Source organism: Scomber scombrus, chromosome 17 (genome assembly GCF_963691925.1).
Source record: "Scomber scombrus chromosome 17, fScoSco1.1, whole genome shotgun sequence".
Taxonomy (NCBI): domain Eukaryota; kingdom Metazoa; phylum Chordata; class Actinopteri; order Scombriformes; family Scombridae; genus Scomber; species Scomber scombrus.
The window spans coordinates 10,219,560-10,241,004 of NC_084986.1; the positions used below are offsets into that span (position 1 = coordinate 10,219,560).

The 21,445-nt window shown below is 39.5% G+C and overlaps 2 protein-coding genes across 2 annotated transcripts; one reads left to right on the forward strand and one right to left on the reverse strand.

The window, feature by feature from the left end:
• On the reverse strand, positions 1 to 6,072 carry LOC133998051 (solute carrier family 23 member 1-like). The gene is made up of 13 exons (XM_062437791.1): positions 6,025 to 6,072; positions 5,370 to 5,516; positions 4,326 to 4,483; positions 3,131 to 3,290; positions 2,721 to 2,902; positions 2,320 to 2,440; positions 1,974 to 2,130; positions 1,493 to 1,746; positions 1,195 to 1,359; positions 986 to 1,094; positions 669 to 764; positions 284 to 499; positions 1 to 17 (listed from the first exon to the last, which is right to left on the reverse strand). The coding sequence occupies exons 1-13, from the start codon at positions 6,070 to 6,072 to the stop codon at positions 1 to 3; spliced, it is 1,830 nt and encodes a 609-aa protein (XP_062293775.1).
• An 11,087-nt stretch (positions 6,073 to 17,159) lies between these two features.
• chgb (chromogranin B) lies at positions 17,160 to 21,409 on the forward strand. Its single transcript, XM_062437830.1, has 7 exons — positions 17,160 to 17,268; positions 17,439 to 17,485; positions 17,619 to 17,709; positions 18,150 to 19,602; positions 19,786 to 19,885; positions 20,052 to 20,162; positions 21,248 to 21,409. Exons 1-7 carry the CDS (start codon positions 17,229 to 17,231, stop codon positions 21,326 to 21,328), a joined length of 1,923 nt encoding a protein of 640 aa, XP_062293814.1. The 5' UTR covers positions 17,160 to 17,228; the 3' UTR covers positions 21,329 to 21,409.
• The last annotated feature ends 36 nt before the right edge of the window (positions 21,410 to 21,445 follow it).

Here is a 21,445-nt window from a genome sequence, read left to right on the forward strand (position 1 = left end):
CTAGCAGTAGTTCTTTACTGAACACAAAGAAAAATACAAGTTAAACAAAAGCTGTGATAGTGCATTTATGTTACATGACTTATGTTGTAATGCATAGCTACTTATGAAGAGTGCAACAATAGAAAAGGTTCAATTTGGAGAAATAATATGAAACTGGAGGTAGAGATAAATTGCCTTGATAAGACTTTTGTGACGTTAAGATACCAGAAACAGCAACGTGACTTACAGTGAACTTATAGAGCAAATTCATTTATGACCCTTGTGTTTTCAGGTAGGTGCTCACTTCCCGGGCCCTGAGACATATCGTCGTCTTTAGACTTGTGCTGAAATCTATGGCCCCTCCATGGGCAGAAAGGGATGTAGCGAACCCAGGATTGAGACGAGAGACAAGAAGTAATACCAAAGGGAAGGTTATATACATCTTCAACTCCCAAGATGCTGCTAGTGTCATCAAGATGAACTTTGTCCCAGGTTAACAGGCCACGCTCACGTTTAGTGCCTATGGCAGTGATAATGGAATGACAAGCATTAAAAAAGAAAGTAAAACCAACCTCTCTATTAATGAATATGTAACTTACATAATGACAAAAAGTCTTTAGAGGTACAATAAGGCAGAAACCAATTGCATGCTAAGAATCTGCTATGTATAACCCTTCACTTGAACTTACCAGGAATTGTGTTATCTAGGAAGAAGCCAAGGAACCCTCCAACAAACATATGAGTGGTCAACAATATCTGCAACACTTGGTCCAGCTCGGTCACACCTGAGCCAGGCCATGGACAAGAGTAAGAAAAAAATCACTGGATATTAGATAGATATTGATCCTGCTGCCTAATATCAGCTCATGAGAGGGAATGTAAGTGAGTTATATATCACAGTGCAGTTTTTCTCAAAATGAAAAAATTAATAGTTCCACATCAGGTAAAGATAGTTAAAGTGCAAGTGGAAATAACATAAATGTCCTTTATTGTGTGTCAATCATACCTGTCACTAAAAAATCAGGATTCTTCATGATCCAGTGTGGAATGACAAGTGCAGAAAACATGGAGAATCCGAAAATAAAGATATTCCTGGAGGAGTTCATATCTGTTGACTACAAAATGAGACGTTTCAGAAAAATTCTGAGGAGTAACACTGCTTACAGCGACACTGTACATCTGTCAGACTTTTAAAACTTTAATTCTACTGTTTACCTGCAGATTAGCAATCCCGGCAGCAGTAATGACTCCAAACATGATCAAAAACATCCCTCCGATCACAGGGGTAGGGATGGTTGAGAAGATGGCTCCCATTTTACCCAGCATCCCCATCAGAATCATGAAAATGCCACTTAGTAGAATCACTGTTCGACTACCCACCTGTTGTTACACAAACACTGTACTATATAATTTGGAATCATAATAAAAGTACTTTTTTCATAATATTCAAAATAATATCAGTATCACTGAAGTTTGCTCATGCAGGAGTAGGGACATTTTGGTTAATTATTACCTTAGTTATACCTAGGGCGGCAACATTCTCACTAAATGAGGTAGTGCCATTGCCGGTGCCAAAGGCCCCTGCCAACACACAGCCAATCCCTTCGACACCAATGCCTCGGCTGATGGCATGCTTCGGGGGAGGAGGTGCCCCTGACAGTTTGGCACATGCATGGTAGTCACCCACAGACTCTGCCATGGAGCATATTATTCCAGCCATAATGCCAAACACAGCTGCCAGGCTCACAGTTGGCATGCCCCATTGACCTGAATGTGGATTCAAAATAGTCATCACTGAATAGTCTATAAAAACATCTCAGTACTTTCAGCAGTGTTCAAATCAATTAATCTCCCTCTTGCTTTCATGTATTTCAAATATTAAACACAAGAGAATAATGACAACAACAACAACAACAACAATAATAATGATAAGGAATTCAAGACAGATTAAAAAAAAATAAAGGTGTGTTGTACATGTACTCATGTGAGCTTACCAGGATAAGGAAATGTGAACCAGGATGCCTGATTCACCACATCTCCTTTCACATCAGTACGAGCCAGGTAGCCGTACTGGGCTGGATCAGATGGTAGGACATCATAGATGGTGAGGAGGTAGCATACTAACCATGAGACCGCAATGCCCAGCAGAATCTAATCAACATCTAATATTAGTATGGGTATTAGTAATAGTAGTATCGATGTCAGTGCAGTGTAACTTAAACTACACACACACACACACACTCACACACACACACACGCACACACACACACGTGTATGTAGATATATATTTCCATAAATAACATTGAGTATTTAGTCTAAAATAGAGGCATAGGACATACTGGCATTGTTTGGAAGATAAAGAATTTTGAGGTGTGCAGTTTCTTGGCCTTGCTGTATGCAGGAACAGGAATTGGTACGAGTCGGAGGTACTGGGAGAACAGGATGATCAGCACCGTGGTCCTGTGAGTATGAGAAGATGTGTCAGTAGCGTATTGATGCACACATTATAGAGAGGCTAGAAACAGTGAAAACAGTAATGGAAAAACTGGCTTGTTGTACCTTAGTTTTGAAAGAACTTCCAGACTACAGCAATACCACGTAGAATTTAGTATGAATGTAGTTATTTCAGACAATGAGATCTTGAAGAAGGTTAGTTCAATGCTGATGGTTCACACAGTAAAAACATTTCACCACAAGCTCGGTAAAGAGGCATTCGCCATGACAGCGAGTGCTTACGTACATAGCAGAGATGCCCCAGTGGCTGCCAGTCTTGATTCCTGCTGAATCATACAGTGACAGGCCTATGAGAGAAATTGTGGGGGCAATGGTTAAAGGGCCAATGAAGCGCATGAGGAGGCCGATGAGGCCAGAGAATCCAACCAGGACCTGGAGGAGAGAGGCCACCATGATAGAGCCCTGCAGCTGTGGACCAGAACAGAATAACCCAGATCATTAGCATTAACGTCACCACTCTGTCTTTGGCTAAGTGATAGATCAACAACTGTCATGATTGGCTACTTCCCGGACCAGAAATTACATGAGACTCATGAATTAGTCATGAGCTCCAAAGAAGTGCTTTTATCTATTTTTTCCATCTTCATTGGTGTGATTTTATCAAAAGCTGTGAATTCAGTGTTTGAGTTGGCTCACTGTTCTCATGCGGGTCTGCCACACTTCTATGAAGACAGGTGAGGAGGTGTTGACAAGACTGGCGTTCTGGGTCCAAGCTGGACACTTCCACTCTGGCATGGACAGCATGGCCATGGCGGGAGTCACTAAGGCAAATGTACCCCCCTGTAGAATGGGAAGCCTGTATAGTGTGACAGTAAGAGAAATAATCCTGTCAGACAAATCATCATTCCGAATCTTGTAATCTTGTAATCTTAAACTGAGAGAAATTTAGCCTGACTTACTTATGTCAGCACTACCAAAGTTGTGGCAGGGTCCAAGGAATGTGACTGACCAAAGATATCTTTGTATTTGGGAGTGTTTGCAGTGAATTACTTATTAACTGTTTAGAAAGGCCAAGGCTAAAATGGTGCATCAGAGAATACGTAAGTACTACAAGCTTACTTTAACTTTGAATTGTAATATTAATAAAGTGTGACAATGCTGAGATTTTTGTCTTATTCCTCTTTGTCAGAGTGGAATTGCGAACTGTCCATGACACAATCTATAACACAGACCTGAGAAATTAAATTTAACAACAGCAAAACTACAGCAACCATTAACAATAAGTGCATGAGTACATGAACATATAAATGGTAAATTGACTCCATTTATATAGTGCCTTTCTAGTCTTCCAACCACATATGGGTACATATAATTAAACTGAAGAAGTTTTCAGGTGTTGGCAAATCATGTTTTCACTTTAAGTTAAATAAATAACTAAAATGAATTATTACAAATCACTACATCTTGAGACCCTCTCTATCATCCAGTGCTAAGCAAGTATGTGGGTCTATCAGATCTTTTTTGGTGAGAGCTGAATCAGGGAATGTGGGAACAGGGAATGTGACATAAAGCCAAAACAATGAACTATAAAGACACTAAGAAAAATCCATAGAGCTGCAAAGTTGGGTAATAATTTGCCACTGTGAGCAAACTCTCTCTTTACACACAGTCATCTACTGTAATTCATTGTTACAATGAAAACATTCTTTTAGTGAAGCTTTTATGATTTAGGGTGGTTAGAAAGTAAAAGTGTAGTAATAGTACCACTTATCAGCTTATCAAGGGTCTCAATTTGGGTCTGAACGTATGAACTATGAAAACATGGTTCATCATAACAATATTGCCATACAGGATGGTGATTGGTTGATTGAACCTGAAGCATCATTCTGACCTGACACCAAAGGTGACCTGCAGAATTGTACACAGACCACAGACGAAGAACATGGTGTTAATGAGGAGACCCTGGGTAAGGCTGTCGTACTGCAGACACAGCCCCTCCGCTATAACGAGCGGGATGGAGATGATCCCACCGAATGCTGTCAAGTAATGCTGCAGAGGAGAGGAGAAGTACCGACAGTCAATAACTGATGGTAAGGATAACATCACCACATCTTAAGAATGCTGGACTGTATATAAAGTATCTTATCTCCCTTTTTGGGTTTATACAAGGCAAAGAAGGATTGCCTTTAGAATAATTGAAGAAATAAATACTATTGCTACTATTGCTATGTTACAACCAGGCGGGGAGTTCCAGTCCTCTGAAATGATGCCAACGTGGAAGTAACTTAAAACTGCATTCTATCAAATGGCCACCAGGGGAGACAGTTTTGGTGTCAAAAAGGACTTCCGTCTCTATACAAGTCAATGGAGAATTCACCAACTTCTCACTTGATTTCTAACCTCAGTAAACGTTTTCAAAATGTGTTTATGGTCTCAATCGCTAGTTTAAAGCCTTCTTCAATGCAGTATGATGTTAATTTGTGAAAGTTTGGCCTCCCTGATTTTATATTTGACGATAAAGCAGGATATGCATTAGGGCGTGGCTACGTCGTGATTGACAGGTTGATTGATTCACAGGTTCAGGAGGGCGCCTCTTGCCCCTCCTGATGCCCATATAAGTAGAATCCGTGTTTTTTTTTTAACCCGGCATGCACCGGAAATTTTCAAGATTGCGTTACCCACATCCGAAACTATTCGCTTCCAAGCAGCAGTCCACAAACCAATGGGTGACGTCACGGATGTTACGTCCATTTTATATACAGTCTATGGTTACAACCCTTATATTGTATTACATACATTTAACATGTCATTGTTCACAACAACCAGGAAACAGACATTTAAAAAGATTGTGTCTCAAGTATAAAATATCCTCATTAAAATCTATATAATACTCAGGTCTAAAATCAACACACAGCACAGGTAGGATTACACCCACCTGAATGGCCAGGAAAATACAAAGGTACCAGGGCGGAACGTCAGTCACACAATAGGTTGGTTTATTTCTGTCTTCCTCCGATTCACAGCTGACTCCACATGTTTTGACCACCTTTCCCCCAGCCTGATCATTCACTTGTTCTTCCATCTGCCGCCCAAATGCAGATCAAAAACACAGATAACAAAAGCTCATTCAAATATACACTAATGTAACAACTTGTTACAACAGATTATTTTTATGACTTGTATACATCTACAGTGAATGTATGTGAATAATATGTTATTATTAAGAGTAATGAAACAGATCTCAGGTTGACATCTGTCTTCTGTAGTTTTTCGGTATTGGTAGTATATGGACAGATGCTGTATAAAGCAAATAAATGGAAAACATAAATCTTTGCCACTTTAATTAAAATATATAATATGAGCTGTGTGTGTGCTTTTCATCAAAAGTTGCACAACTTTTTGAAAATTTCAAGGTAAAGTACTCCTACTTGTCCAAAATCTCTGGATTAATCAGATCTCGATGTGGTGCAGTCCTTACTATTTAACACAATATGAAATCAAAAGCAAGGTGACACTGACTGCATTAAAAAAAGAATACCTCAATGTGCTTTTACATGTTATAGCTGACATGAATAAGTCATTATACTCACATCAAAAGCAAGATTGTCGAGGCCATTCCTTTCCTTTCCTGAAGCCATCCCAACTCCAATATGAAATAAAAACTTGGTTTTGGGTTCTTGAGGCTGAGTCCTTCTTAGAAGAGAAACAATGAGCACATGGACAAATGGGCTGGCTGAATGAAGAGAAGGGAGTAGTCTTCAGTTAAGTGGAATATTACTCATTGACAATATGAGTTGTAAAGGTGTTTAACTGGCCATGATTGTTATTGCATGCATTTCAGTCCTTGTAATCACATTTACAACGGGAGCTCTGTGTTCACCTCAGGACAAAGCTCAGCTATTTATGTTAACTATTACTTACTCCTAGTTGGGGGGGACTCACAATACTTATTACACATGCAGTACCAGTCAGACATTTGGACACGCTTTCTCATTCAAGGAATGTGAAGGTATGTTAAAACATTTTACTAGTACTGGATGATTTCACGGCAACTTATCAGTTTGCGTAAAAGAGAGAATATGTAGATATAGATAAACACACATAGTCGTCCAAGAAATATTTATAAGGATGTAAGAGTAGATGAATAAATAGGTGAGCAGTTGGATGGATAGTTATCTTACTTGGCGCAATCTTGGATAGGTTTTGTATACAAGAGTGGGCTGCGTACTTTAAAAATGTACTCCAATTAAGTTAAGAAAAGAAACAGAACATTTTCCAAACCCAAAATGCTTTAGAGAGAACGTTGGCAGTTTCAGCTTAATTAGGTTTTTGATCATGGTGTGTGCATTTAACGCTTACCTCACAATCAGTTGACAGGACAAAATTGAGATGATGATTAGATAAAGAGATTTAGGCCTTCAAAGAGATTACGCTTTCCTCTCAGAGGGGGGGGGGGGGGGGGGGGAGAACGAGAGTTGATATCATCTCTGCACAATGCTGACAAATTCGTTAAGGCAAGTGGAGCACAGCATCTTGGGATATTGCCATGTGAAAACACAGTATGATGAGGCTCGCCAGCTTTTTTACAGAAAGGATCTTAATTATGGGATGGCCAAAGGGTCCATTGCAATGCTTCCACTCCTCATCACTTGACTTCAGAGTGGTGTTTGATGTCAGGTCAAAGTAACACAAACTTACTTGCTCCCCTATGTCAGTAAAATCCATCAGGAGGATGACCGCACTATCTGCCCAATTCTCACAGAACTGAGTGAATGACACCAGTAGAAACACTATCACCAGGGCCGGTCCTAGGATTTTGGTGGCCCTAAACTAAATTCTGTTTGTGGCCCCAAAACACTTCAGACACAACCACCAAACCACACACGCTGCTCATAACTGAACGGACATGAACACACATGCTAGAGATGGAACATGAATTAACAACAACTCTCTGACTTTATTTGAAAACAAAAGTTTATTAAAATGTGTGTAATGGATCTATAGGTAGTGCTGGTACTGGATGTTGGGGGGTAGCAGAGTATATAGAAGGCTGTGGTTCAGCAGTTATGATCTCTGGAGCTGCAGTCACATCAGAGGAGTTAGGAGATGACTCTGAAGTCTGACCACGTTCCCTCAGCAGCAGTCCGCTGATGAGGAAGATGGTCCTGGTGCAGTAGAAGTTGCTCCAAAATATTTAAATAATCCAAAGAAAAGATTATACATTAGATTATTATTATTATTTAAATATAGTCTGGAAGACATTACCAAGGTACATTACATGTATCTTCCAGACCTATATATTAACCACACAACAAATACAATTTTATCAAAATATTCAAATGATCCAGTTATCTAAATATGTCCAAATATGATCTACGGAAATACAATTGAACATAACTAGAAAACTAATGGTTAGCCTGAAACAATTTGGGGCATTTTGGACATACGAGGTTAGATAGGTAGGTGAATTAAAATAATAAAATAAATAAAAATAATAAATCAAACCACCACTTTAATGTTGCAAGAAAACATTGGGTGCTAGTGTAATGGAAAATGTATGTCTACTCTAACTTCGTCAAAAAGAGAATCACAAGATGCACTTTCTGCTTGTCATGAAAATTGTTTTTCTAACTCTGTATGCAATCAAACTGCAGAACTGAATGTCCTGATCTATCTCTGCAACTATGTATCTCCTGCGTTCATTGCCAGTAACTTGTGTTTTAGTGTTTGCTAACCAAGCTATCCATTCCGGCTTCTTGAGGTGATCATGCGCTGACCTTGATTGACCACCACAATTTAAGAAGGAACTCACTGTAACAGGAAATGTAGGAACAATCAACAGCACCACAACCACGACTTTGCACTTTGAGACATACTTTATTTTTTTTTTTTTTACAATAATGCTAATATGTACTGCTTTATTTGAAAAGTGCAACTGGGCTCAGCATTTAAGGAACAATTAATACTCTAAAGGCTGCTCTTTGCAGAACACCAAACGTTAATGTCATTGGCTGCAATGTAGCACATTAACTCCCTGAAAGTTTTTTCACAGATAATGCCCCTTTGTCATTTTGTGAATTATTCATGTCATGAGTTTAGTGAAGTAATCCATTCAATTTGTGGGGATAGAGTGTAAAGAGTGGTGGAGTTCTTACTCAGCTCTTTGCTCATTAAAATAAAGAAGTGTACCCCTTAATGAGTTATTTCTAATGTATTCAGGTGAGAATAATCGTTTAGGTAATTGCTTTTGCTCTTGCAAACTGTGCATGAAAAAAAATACTGTCACAAGTGACACAGTGCTTATAAAACTAATGATTCTCCCTCAGGAATTGTTACACATCAACAGTGGCTCTACAGCAAACAACAGTTATCCTGCACTGAATTATATTTCTTTATTTAAAGTATGACAGCTGATAGTGAGGATGCCACTGCCATGTGCACTTTAGCTAACAGTAGTATGACTGAGATTCATGTTGGATATATGCACATCATTTTGCAAAGCAGTACAGACTGATTTGGACAAAGTCTGACAAAGAAAGGTAGGACACAGAATATGTAAACACAGCGATTGAAAGCACCAAAGCCCATTCAGTCAGCAGATGTCACAGCGCATAAAGTATTTGTTCATCCAGCAACAATCCATTGTTGCTCAGCAGAGCCTGAGGGAACAAGTAGTAAAAGACTCCACATTTTCCAAGGAAGCTCTTTTTGGTAATACATGGCACTGTGGCTCCAGTATACTGCATGTATCTTTTCATCATGAGGACACAATCAGATCCAAACTTCTGTATTAGGAATTGTAAACAAGATTTTATTTTTATTTTTGTTTTTGTCCAAATATGTGGTGCAATATGTCCTGAATGGATATTAGGGCAACATATAAACAACTTATTTCCAGTAAACAGTGAGCTCATTCATTAACATACTTGTAAGCAAACTTTTTAAAGGCTGATAATGCACCTATGGCACAGCTTTCAGGACACAACTTTTAAAGGGTGTAACTATGTTTTTATTTGTGTTCAAGGGGAATTCACTATGTTGTATCTTATCATAATTTTTGTGGTATTTTGATACCATGGCGTAACAAAGAGCATGACTCAACCTGAGGAGAAACAGCAAGTTTTACATAAAGCATGCTTCTTGCCCAAACTCCTCCAGCTTAGAAAAATCAGATTAGTGGCTCAATGTCTAATACTTGTCTCGAGTAGAGAGCCTGGAGCCCTATTCTAAGGAAACAAGTGCCAGCACCAATCCATTGAAACATCAAGAGAAATAAACCCCAACAACTTTAGCTTGAGCTGCCATTGATTTTGACACCATGTGTGAGAGTGTCCTCGCATAGACAGAGGTTCAGTGCTATTGATTTAGACAGGAAACGTCCACTTTAATTTGTCAATAAAGAGAAAAACAAACTCACTTTAATGAAAGTCAGATGTCCTCTACAGTTTTTTATTGGTTACTGTACTCCCTGATATGACATACATTCTTACTTTAAATATTTATCTTTCTTTATTTATATTCTTATTTACTGTCTTTTTGTATGTTTTTGTGCCCCCTCCTTTGAATCCAAGTGAGAGACACTTTGTATAAAGAGCTACAAAATTACATTTTACACTCTTTATAAAAAACTGTCCATATGAAAAACTAGCATGTCAAAAAAAAAAACACCATCTTTGAATCTATGTGTGTTTTCATATTTGTGTTTTGTAAGTGAACACAAATGGAAATTCAGCAACTGATAAACAGGATCACAAATTGAGGCGCTATCACTTGAATAGCAATCAATTTGCACAACAAACACTACATGTATGTTTTGCTCCCTTGTTAAATAAGCAGAACAACCCCGACAGATGTCCATTTGGAGTTGATCCAGTTTCAGTAGTCAGACTCAGCAAAAACAGTCCTCAGAAAGCATGCTTTAGTTTTACTTAAAAAGCTGCCACCATCAGGGGCAGGAAAAATGTAAAACTGAAATTGAAATATAAATACAAGGTGGTCAGATATTGATCTAATTGACCTATTATGATTTGGTGTTAAAATCTTAAACAAATGTTACCTTCCAAACCAAAGAGCCTTATTGAATGTCAACAAGAAGTTGGCCATGAGGGCTCGGTCTGAGGTCAGTTTCACTTATAAAAAGTGCAGTTTTACTGTTATTGACAACGTTTGACCCTGAGGGAGACGTTGAACAAAATAATCAAATTGTCTCTCTCTCAACTGTCTCAATCCTGACTCAGTACCACTTGATGTTATCACCTCTGTGAAGAATGCTTAACATCAGTGTCAATTTAACCAAAGAGCTAAAGGTCACAGCAGGAAAGATCATTCAAGGAAGCCTCAATCATCTTCAATATCATGTCAATAAGAGAGACTTTTATGACTATTAAGATATTACATCTCTGTCTTTTGGAAACCAAGGGCCAAATAAACCAAGACCACTGAAATGATTACCTGTACATTGCAGTTCTCCAGCACATGTAATCTTGGGTGCCTTTCCTTAGGGGCAATTAGTGGGGGAAAAAAATCAATGACATGGAAAGCCTGTGGCAATTTGTGATATGAGAGAGCTCTTTAAAAAGGGTGTCTCAGACTAAGATAGACACTGGCCTGCCTGTGCAGTCCGAAATGAGCCATAAAAAATGTGCATTTTGATTTTTCAGTAAGCTAGTAGAAACTTTTTTCATGTCAACAATTTCTGCCTTGTTCACTGTGCCTGTGAAGACTAAACTGACAAAAAATTGAAGTAGACTTTTGTCTGGTCTTTCATGTGTCCTATTGGAGTCATATTGTCATAGTGCTACTAATACAGCTGTTATAGAAGTCAGTGACAAAAAGTTCACTTACACACATTGAATAGCAAAGGAAGCAAATACATCCAAATGCAATCTGCATCAGTAGGCTATGCATATCAATGAGATGCATTACAGTTCAATAGGAATACCATTTTAGAATTCCTCTCAAATGCCAATAAACTGTTTTATGGCCACTGTGGAAACTCTTCACAGAATTGTGCATCTGCCCAGTTGATAGAGTTGTGTAATAAGGCTAGTTTGCACTCACAGATCAAAATCAATACTCATGATGAAAACCCAGGAGAGGAGAGAACATGCAGCATTACTGCCCCATTAAATTTTCATTCTCTGCAGAGGTTCAGTACAAAAGGTTTGTAAATATCCTCAGTTGTGTGGTCCACAATCTTTTGTTATGTTTAGAGTAATTGAAATATGAATGATTCGCAGTAGATTGAGTAAAAATAGCTTTGTGAATTGACCACTATATTAGTTTTGCTTAGTTTAACATTAATTAAAACTACTTATCTTCCTTCCAGATGGCCAGATAAACATTAAGAATATAGATGGCTTGTTGAAAAAAGGATACCATTTATAAATACCTTTTCTTAATACAGTGTGTAGTGCAGCATCTCAGTAGAAAAAAGAGGTGCTGTTACACAGTGTCTATTCAGGCTGCATGCTGAAAGCAGCATGATAGCAGCAGCAGCAGCTTCAGTTTACTGTGCAGATAACAAGCCTTCACGAGAAGAAAACATGCAGCCGGCATGTCTCGAACATGTTGTGTGCAGTCACAGAGATGAGGAATCCTTTGCTTTGGGTTTTGGCGGAAATTACAGAAAGCTTTTTGGAGTTTCACTAAAATTACATCTAATTTTATGTAAATATAACGCACACAAATAAAACTTGTATACGTGTATTGTCATGGTACCATAGAGGAGCTTCTCTGTAGCTCAGGAAGCTCTCAGTGCATCATAAAGCATATTTTATACAATGAGTTGTATACAAAACAACACTTTTAACCACACTGAAAATGATGTAAGTGTTGCAGCTCAGGATGAATTCACAAGCCAGACTGTCTCTCACAGTGTCTTTTATTTATTTTCCACAATATAAAGTAGGAAACAATAACTTTACAGTCCAGTCCACCTGTGTGTCCTTAGCTGCTAAAGCAACTAGCATGTAAGCTCTCATGCTGGTTACTACAACAACAACAACAACAACAACAACAACAACAACAACAACAACAACAACAACAACTCTGAACTGTTTTCGTCTTCTCTTAGCGCATTAAACAAATTGTCTCTTGTTGCCTCAACAGCATCACCTGGTGGTGGAACTCAAATAGCGCGCAACTCATAAATGACCTAAATGCATTGTAAATTAAACCATTAAATGAACAGAATTACACACAAAAATAAATCAGGGGGGGTTTCTAAATTCACAATATGAAATACCAACAATAATAAACATAAAAAGTCTTGAAATAACTGACCCCTCACATAAGGCAAGGACGTTAAATTCATTTACATTTATTAATGTGTTCATTATTAAAACATACATTATAAAATGAAAAATGAAAAATGAAAAATGATGTAGTAGTAGTAGTAGTAGTTAGTGAATTTCCCAGTTAAAAAAAGGGCCTTTAGCCAAAATCAGAATTGCTATCAGCAAATTCTGATATAATTCTGATACAAAACATGACACTATCCTCAGTTGCCTTTGGATTACATACAAATGAATAAAGCTAAACTTTAATATAACCTGAAATTAAAATAGTGAAAGAACAAATGAAACAATACACGGCACACACAGATTATAAATCACACCCCTTTGGAAGCCATTATTTTCATGTTCCCTTCAATATGAACTATAATTGATTGGAATATAAACCTTTTCTGAATGTATTTAGCCTCCAGATTTACACAAAACCATTGATCTCATTGAAAGTTCAGTCTAACTAATCCATAAATTCAATATATTATATCTCAGACTGCTTGAGTTATTACTGTAGTGAGCAGTGTTGACATTACATCATCTATAACCCTGTGACTTTCATGAGCACATTTCAGTAAACAGCTTACCACATTTAAAATGAGCTGGTCCTGCAGTTGTCTAAGTGCTGCTGGTTCTTCTCAGCACACAAGCCCCAAGCTTCCTGGCTGGATTTATGGGTTTTGACATCTTCCATGACTCTGATCTGGGCTGTCAAAATGTCAACCAGTGTGATGATATTGTCAAGTGATTTATATTCTGGATATTGAGCCATCAGAGAAGCAGGAGAATGTGGTATATAAACACGTGTAAATATAATTGTGTAATCATAGAAGTAATATCACTATACTGACTACATAAAGACTATAAAAAAGTCTCATTTCACCCCTCAAACCTCTTCCTTTTCTTTCATTTAACTTTTCATGCAGTAATTAACAGCAGCACATCCAGCCACCTCAGCAGCTGATGTAACTGGTGTAATGAGAACAATACACTTTTAGAGTTGTAATATTCACAAAGATCGGCACGCCCTGTTTCATTCATATTATATTCAGATTTATCCTTCCATAGTTGTACTTATTATCCTTTTTTTGTCCAAAGACCTCATTAGGAACTTCACCTTCACTCATATTACTCAAATGAAACAATTTTACTTAAACGTCATCTCCATTAATAAAAAAATACTCCTGGGTGACAGCAGAAGGACATATGCAGTTCCTGCAGTACGCAGCTAACAGTATTCACTTCTCAACATTGGACAAAGTGTCTTCATATCCAAGTGTTTTATGTCCTGTGGTTCATTTCAGGCTATGTCCAGGATTAATCATGCTATTCTAATTTACAACAAAAAGAAGTTACGCTGCTAACAGATATGAGAAGGAAATTTGATTATTAAATATTACATAATGCAATTAGACTTCACCTTCTTGTCTGGTAATTATAATGATTCAAACTCTGTATTACACAATACATCAGAGCTGGATCCTCTTTATGGGCCATTTCAATCTTGCAGAGCCCTGTTGAGTCATATTGAGTGTTTTATTGAGAAAGCACCCTGGTGCTACAAAAGTGATGGTAATGGTGTTACAGGTTGAAATATACAGCACAAGCCCTTTATTGTACTATTTGAAAAGTGCATAAATATGGTTGTTTATGCCAAGCAGCTTAGTACTGACACCTGTAAGGATGATTTGGAGACACGCTTTCCATTATTTCTTGTCTGTTCTCTCTATTGTCCAACTCTACCCCACCTGACAACCCGCTGGGCTTCTTGTCCTGCAGTGTTTGTCAAGTATCCAACAACTACATGGGAAGAGCTGGTCTTAAAGAATAACAATAACTGGCTCTAAGATAAAAATCATCAAAATCTCAGATAATAATGATACATTAACTAGATCTATGCTAACAAATGTAAATGCATGCCCACAGATGAACGTACACAGACTCCCCTGTTGTTCTTGGAATATCATCAAAGTCTCTCAGTAGTTTTGAGCCAAACATAAAGCTTGTCCCCACCACAGATCAAAGCCCAGCTGAAGCTTTCATACGGCGCACTGAATTGTGCTCTTCATGAGCCACTCGTCTTTTGTTCATGCATGTAAATGGTCGTGATGAAAGGGCGGTGTTGTTGCAGACAGGGACCAATCTGAGTCGTGCTGTCTGAACCTGCCTGAACGCATGGAGCTTTCACCTCTCAAATCCCCCTTCTTTGACTACAAGCTCCTATATCTTCATGGCTCACTAAAATATTAATAAGGCCTCGGGCAACAGCAGTAAGGCCACAAAAACACATACACAGGCAAAACATATGAGTGCACCCACATTGTTCAGAGCAATGTGTGGGACTTGTATAATTTAGTGGTTTATTGCTTTTGATATGTGGCTGGATGGATCACTGCAGAGTACTGAGCCTCTGTCACAGACTTCCTCCCCAGGGAGAGTAAAGGAAACTGCAGAGCACTGTTGCAGCTCCTGTACACAAAACATGTGAAATTGAAAATGTGGTTGCTGTCACTCAAACAAAAGACTGGGTTCACTGACTGTCTGGGATCACTGCGCACTGCTTGGATGTTCAATACACTGTCTGATGTTACAGTTTCATGCACTGGCCAGTAATTATTTCAGTTACCACAAAGAAGCCTGTCTGCAGTAACAAAGATGATGTCAGTAACCAGTCATGTAAGGCGCAACCAGCACAGGCAAGAGAGCAGACTTTTGGAGCATGATACCCATTTTGCTTGCAGCTATTGTGGTTTCCATGCTTATGGTTTCCAAGACATGATTGAATTTGAGTGCCATACATAAAGGTCAGTCCTGGTTATGTAAATATCCCATGTAAAATGTTTATCATCATGCATTTCTAGGCATCCACAGAGACCCATATAGATGTTTTCTTGTGAAAAATTTCAAATGTATGCCCTTTCTCAAAAGTTTCAAACAGGTCACTTTCAGAGTTGTGTTTTTCTTGTGTCTGAATGAAGAAAAAAATTCACTGGAGAAGAACAAATCGCTGTTCACAAGGAAGAAAGAAGGAACAAAAGCATGCAAAGAGCCAAAAAGAAGATGCCAGCAGTTGTCAGTTTCAATGTTCTGAGTCTCGCTGAGCTGAGCCTACTAAGTATGAGCTCTGTCGCTGCACATGTCAGCTCATCACGGTCTAGGGTTTGTTATGAAGGCAGCAGCGGTCGCAGATTACAACACTGTTCGTGCACAGTGTATTTTCATGGAAGCCGACAAATACAGGGAAGAAGGGGTCTCCATTTGAGAGTCTGAAATCAAGATCAGATTACTCTCCTTACTCTCCCCTGCTATTGTTTCTCTGCTGCTGTATTATTTGAGACTATTCCCATTTACATAATACTACCTGTCAAAGCAACACAGTGTATCTGCAACTAATTATATCACTGGAACAGTGAAAGTAGTTGAGTATAAATAATATGTGCATACAACACCGTCCATGTCACTTGGGTGTTAACCACAACAACTATTGATCTAGGTCTCCATTAACTAGTTTTCCTCTCCTGCTGTTGAAGCACAGCAGTCTCATGGGAGACATGGGAAGGCTGAATGAATTACTGAGGAGTCAGTTGAACTCAAATCTGACTCAGACACACTGTACCTGTCTGCTTATACTTACTTTAATATATAAAACATTACCCAACATTGCAGCATACAAAGATTACAGAGGTGTTACATAATTTCAGCCAGAGAGTAGGGTAAACCAAACCTCCTGACAAAGAAAGAAAGAAAGAGAGAAAGAAAGAAAGAAAGAAAGAAAGAAAGAAAGAAAAGAAAGAAAAGAAAGGAGAAGAAGGAAGATGATTTTGAGTGTCTTATCCACAGGGTGCAATTTTGTGAACACATCTGCAATCCAAAACTGTAGCTATCAGGACTTTTCTTTGATTATAATGCAGAGATTTATAATTTAGGTTGGTTTCATGAGTTGAATCAACATGAATACCTTCAATGTTTCAATAGCAGAACAACTGCAGCATAACCGTACCACTTAATCAACTTCTCTCTAAAACAGAATTAAACAAAACCTGCATCATAAATCTTCACAAAATAGTTGCATGGTCGTTGTATCGGATTGCGTGAGTGCACGACTCTTCGTGATCCTGTGTCCACCCCCTATAGCTATTTGGCATCTCATGACGTTAAACACAAACACGCCACACGCTGTTAATTCCAACGCCTCGCCAATCTGTTTAAACTATCACCTGAATGAACCGTGACACTGACTGGATTACTGGATTCCCTTTCCGCGAAATTTGTGGATGCGTCAAATTTCCAAGATCACCCTCTTTGCAGGTCTAATGAGTCATGACATTAACAGTGCCTAAAGCCTTCCTCCCACGCTTCTCCAGCCCACTCCTCTCCTTTTATTTGAGGCGCTCCTCTCCTCCAACCTTCAGAGCAGCAGGCGCCCAGTCAGCGCAGCTCTCTCCAGCCGCTGCGGAGGGACGAGAGTTTTAAACATTTTTTGCAGGATTTACCTTCATCTCGCCAAGATGAGGCTTCTTTTTGTTATCGTCGCGGCTCTGCTGACAGGTACGTGAAAGAGAGATGGGTTTACTTCTGGCTTGCAAAATGCTGTAACTTAGTGAGATCAGTTCAGGACCACGGACAGAGACACCGGCAACTCTTCCACTTTCATGCATGTAACCCGTTTTTCTTTGCAATGTAATGTCTAACATGAATACTTTTTTTTTCTAATGCAGAAAATCTAGCGCTTCCAGTAGGAAAGGAAGGACAGAGAGAAGATGTGGTAAGTTTTTCTAATGCTCTTCTAATGACAGTTTTTTGTGTGTTTTGTGTTTTTTTTCTTTTTAAATAAATGCACAAATGTATGCCTGAATAAGAGCAGAGAGCGGGACATTTAGTTTATTTGATTGTTGCAGGTGACAAGATGTTTGGTTGAAGTCCTGTCCAAAGCTCTCTCCCAACCGGACTCTCAGCTGGATCAGGAATGCAAAGAAATTCTCCAAGCAGGTTTGTAACACAAACCAAACCATAGTTGTTTTTCTTATTTTGATATTATGTATGCTCAGGCTAAATCATTCACATAGTCAGATGTATATGGAATTGGGAAACAGGCATGTTGATGCAGCACTCTTAAACAGTCAGGTTGCTGAGACACTAAAATGGTAGATTAAACGGGATTAAAAAAAACAAACCAACTGTATCACAGAATATCTTGGCAACCAACTGGTGACATAAATAGAGATATTAAGATAAGCATGTTCACAGTTCATGTTAACACTTCTCAATATATCAGATTGAATATAATCATGAACCAACCAGTCGCCAAATCATAAGGGGATTTGATATAAGTACTAAAATCAAATGACAAATCCATCACAACTATTCCTTAAGAGATATACCAAGTGGATATTTGCAACTCTTTTGATCTACCTTTTACTCTGTCATAGGGGTTAAACATGCCCCACTGGACAAGAAGAGTGGAGAGGGGAAAGAAGAATTGGTCAAAGGTCACTCAGAGGAGCCCGAAGCAAAGGGCGCAGATGTGAAAGACATCGAGGCGCTCCTGAAGTCCGTGGAGGCAAAGAGAGAGGAAAACCCAGAAGACGAGCGCAGTCAGGAATCCTGGAGTCTAGGTGACGAGAAGGAGAAGAGACAAGAGGAGGAGCGCGAGAAGAGGAGCAGCTGGAGGCCTAGATACCACCAACGTAAACACAAACGAGGAGAGGAAGAAGAAGACAACGAGCGCAGTTGGGGATTAGAAGAAAAGAGATCAGGAGAAGAGGGTGATGAGAGAGAGAAGACGAACTGGAGACCTGGGAGGTACTACCAAAGAAAAAACAAACGAGATGAGGAACCTTTAGGAGATGAAAGGGAGGAACCAGAAGAAGAGCGCAGCCAAGAGTCCTGGGACATAGACAAAAGGCAGGGGAATGAGGATGAGGATGAGCGATACAAGCGCATATGGAAACCCACCCATCGCTACCACCACAAGAAAAAAATCCACAAACGTGGTGATGGCCCATCTGAAGGAGAGGAAGATTACGATCGCAGCCAGGAATCTTGGGGTCTTGATGATCAAAGGGACAAGCGGGATTGGAGGGCTGGAAGGTACCACCAGAGGAGACACAAACGTGATGAGGAGCTCTCACAGGAAGCCAGGGAAGAACCTGAAGAAGAACGCAGTCAGGAATCTTGGGGTCTTGATGATGAGAGGGACAAGCGGGAGTGGAAGCCTGGCAGGTACCACCAGAGAAGACACAAACGTGATGAAGAGCTCTCACAGTTAGCCAGGGAAGAACCCGACGAAGAACGCAGTCAGGAATCTTGGGGTCTTGATGATGAGAGGGACAAGCGGGACTGGAGGACTGGCAGGTACCACCAAAGGAGACACAAACGTGATGAAGAACTCGCAGAAGAAGCCAGGGAAGAACCTGATGAAGAGCGCAGCCAGGAGTACTGGGATTTTGACACCGGAAGAGATAAGCGGGACTGGAGGACTGGCAGGTACCACCAAAGGAGACACAAACGTGATGAAGAGCTTTCAGAAGAAGCCAGGGAAGAACCCGATGAAGAGCGCAGCCAGGAGTACTGGGATTTTGACACCGGAAGAGATAAGCGGGACTGGAGGACTGGCAGGTACCACCAGAGGAGACACAAGCGTGATGAAGAGCTTTCAGAGGAGGAGAGAGAAGAGCCAGATGGGGACCGCAGCCAGGAGTATTGGGGTTTAGACAAAAGACATGGACAAGATGAGGAAGAAATAGAAAAGCGTATATGGAAACCAACACACCGATACCACCATAAGAAGAAATTTCACAAGCGTGGTGGAGGCTCATCAGAAGAAGAGGCTGATTCTGACAATTTTGAGGAAGCAGAAAAAGACAGGGACGAAGCCCAGAGGTACTTCTATCTTTCATCAGATGTAACTTCTACTATTTAATTCTGCAAGTTTTTATTCTGCATCCTGGAGCATAAAACATTGCAGAGTTCAGTAAAACAAATCAATGGGGAAGATATGAGCCCTTAAGCATTTGTAGATGAAAAATACTGGTAGTACAGCGTCTAATTGAGGTTGTTTTTCAGGTATATTGCAGAGAAGCGCAATCCCTGGATTTACAGAGGTTTCTACCACCCTGCCTGGCGTAAAAGGAATTCAGACGACCACGCTGCAACATCAAACAAGGTAGGCATGATGTGATAAAACCTAATTTTACCCTAATTTAAAAAACAAACAAACATGTATTTTGATTTCATTATTAATAAGCAGTGCAGATTTGACTAGCAGATGATTATTTTGGCCTACCTTGGGCAGTTCAGACATGATCTAGTTCTGCTTTTCATGTGGGCAGATGAGTGAACTGGCCAAGTTGCTGAACTATAAGATAAACCAGCTGGCCTACCAGTCTCATCAAGAGGAGGCAAAGAGAAGCACACATCAGAGAGCACTTACCCCGCAGGAGGTAAACATTGCATTCACTAACAGCGAAGAAAGAGAGCTTTATGACTGATTTGAGGATATATTTGCTGTCATGTCCACTTCATGAAACCTCTAACTAGACCATTGAATTCAGAGAAATACACTATACTACCCAGCAGTACATGCTGTTATTCACTATAAAACGCAGAACCATGGACAGCACGACTTAACAACCAGGTTTCAACCAAAAAACAGGTGATTTTAAAATGTTGTATATCATATATTGTATATGTCACTTAATTTGTATGTTTTATATCGCCTGTATTTCCATTCGACAGGCGTGTCATTAAAACAAAATTCCAACTTATATTCAGCTGACCTATTAAAGCCATGAAGTACATCAGCAACCTCCACCACACTGTTTCATTGGGAGAAAAAGAAGCCTTGCTCATTATGGAAATCTCTAGTCTGCATGGAGATGTTAGGGTTTAGCCTTCAGAGCTACAGAGCATCACTGAATGTGCATCTGTGCAAATGCACATCAAAAACTGTCCCTCATGAGCATGTCCCGAATACATGAAGGCTCATTGTAACCAGTATATTCATGCACAGTGATTTGCTCTTTAACTCTAGCACACTTACAGGAATAAACAGTGTAACAGTGTGCTGTGCTTTACTCAGATCAGCATCTATTCTCAGTATATGTTCTCTCGGCTTGTTTGTCCACTACATGCTCTCTCCACACCAGCGTTTTATGACTGCTGCAGCAATCACTTCAAGAACCTCGTGATGATAGCCTCCCAGAGCAATCAAAGTCATAATACCGTCATTAAAAAGAGTTATGGCCTGTGGAAATCTCTAATTCTTATCACATACTTTGAAATAGATCAAATCAAAGGGAAGAGGAGGCAGAGTGATTTATTAGTTCTAGCACAACTCTACAGATAAGAGAATATTTAACCTAAATGACCAGTTAGGCATGTTGTGTAGATTTTGGAGCAGGCATGGGAAAACCAGGATAGTTCATGATCATTTAATCCAGATTTATACTCCAAGCGTGGACTGTTCTGATGTCATCACAAAAATTAATGCTGTATAGTTTCTGACCAATAAATACTTGTTTTTCAGGAAAAAGAGCTGGAAAACCTGGTGGCGATGGATATGGAGTTGCAGAAAATCGCCGCCAAGGTGCATGACAACAGTGAATAAGCCAGGATGGGCTGCATTTTAACACACCATCAACTATCAGTGGAAGCTGCTGTTTAACTGTATGTCTACTAATTTGGTGTGCTTACAGTGTCATAAAAGGCCAAAAAAAAATTATAT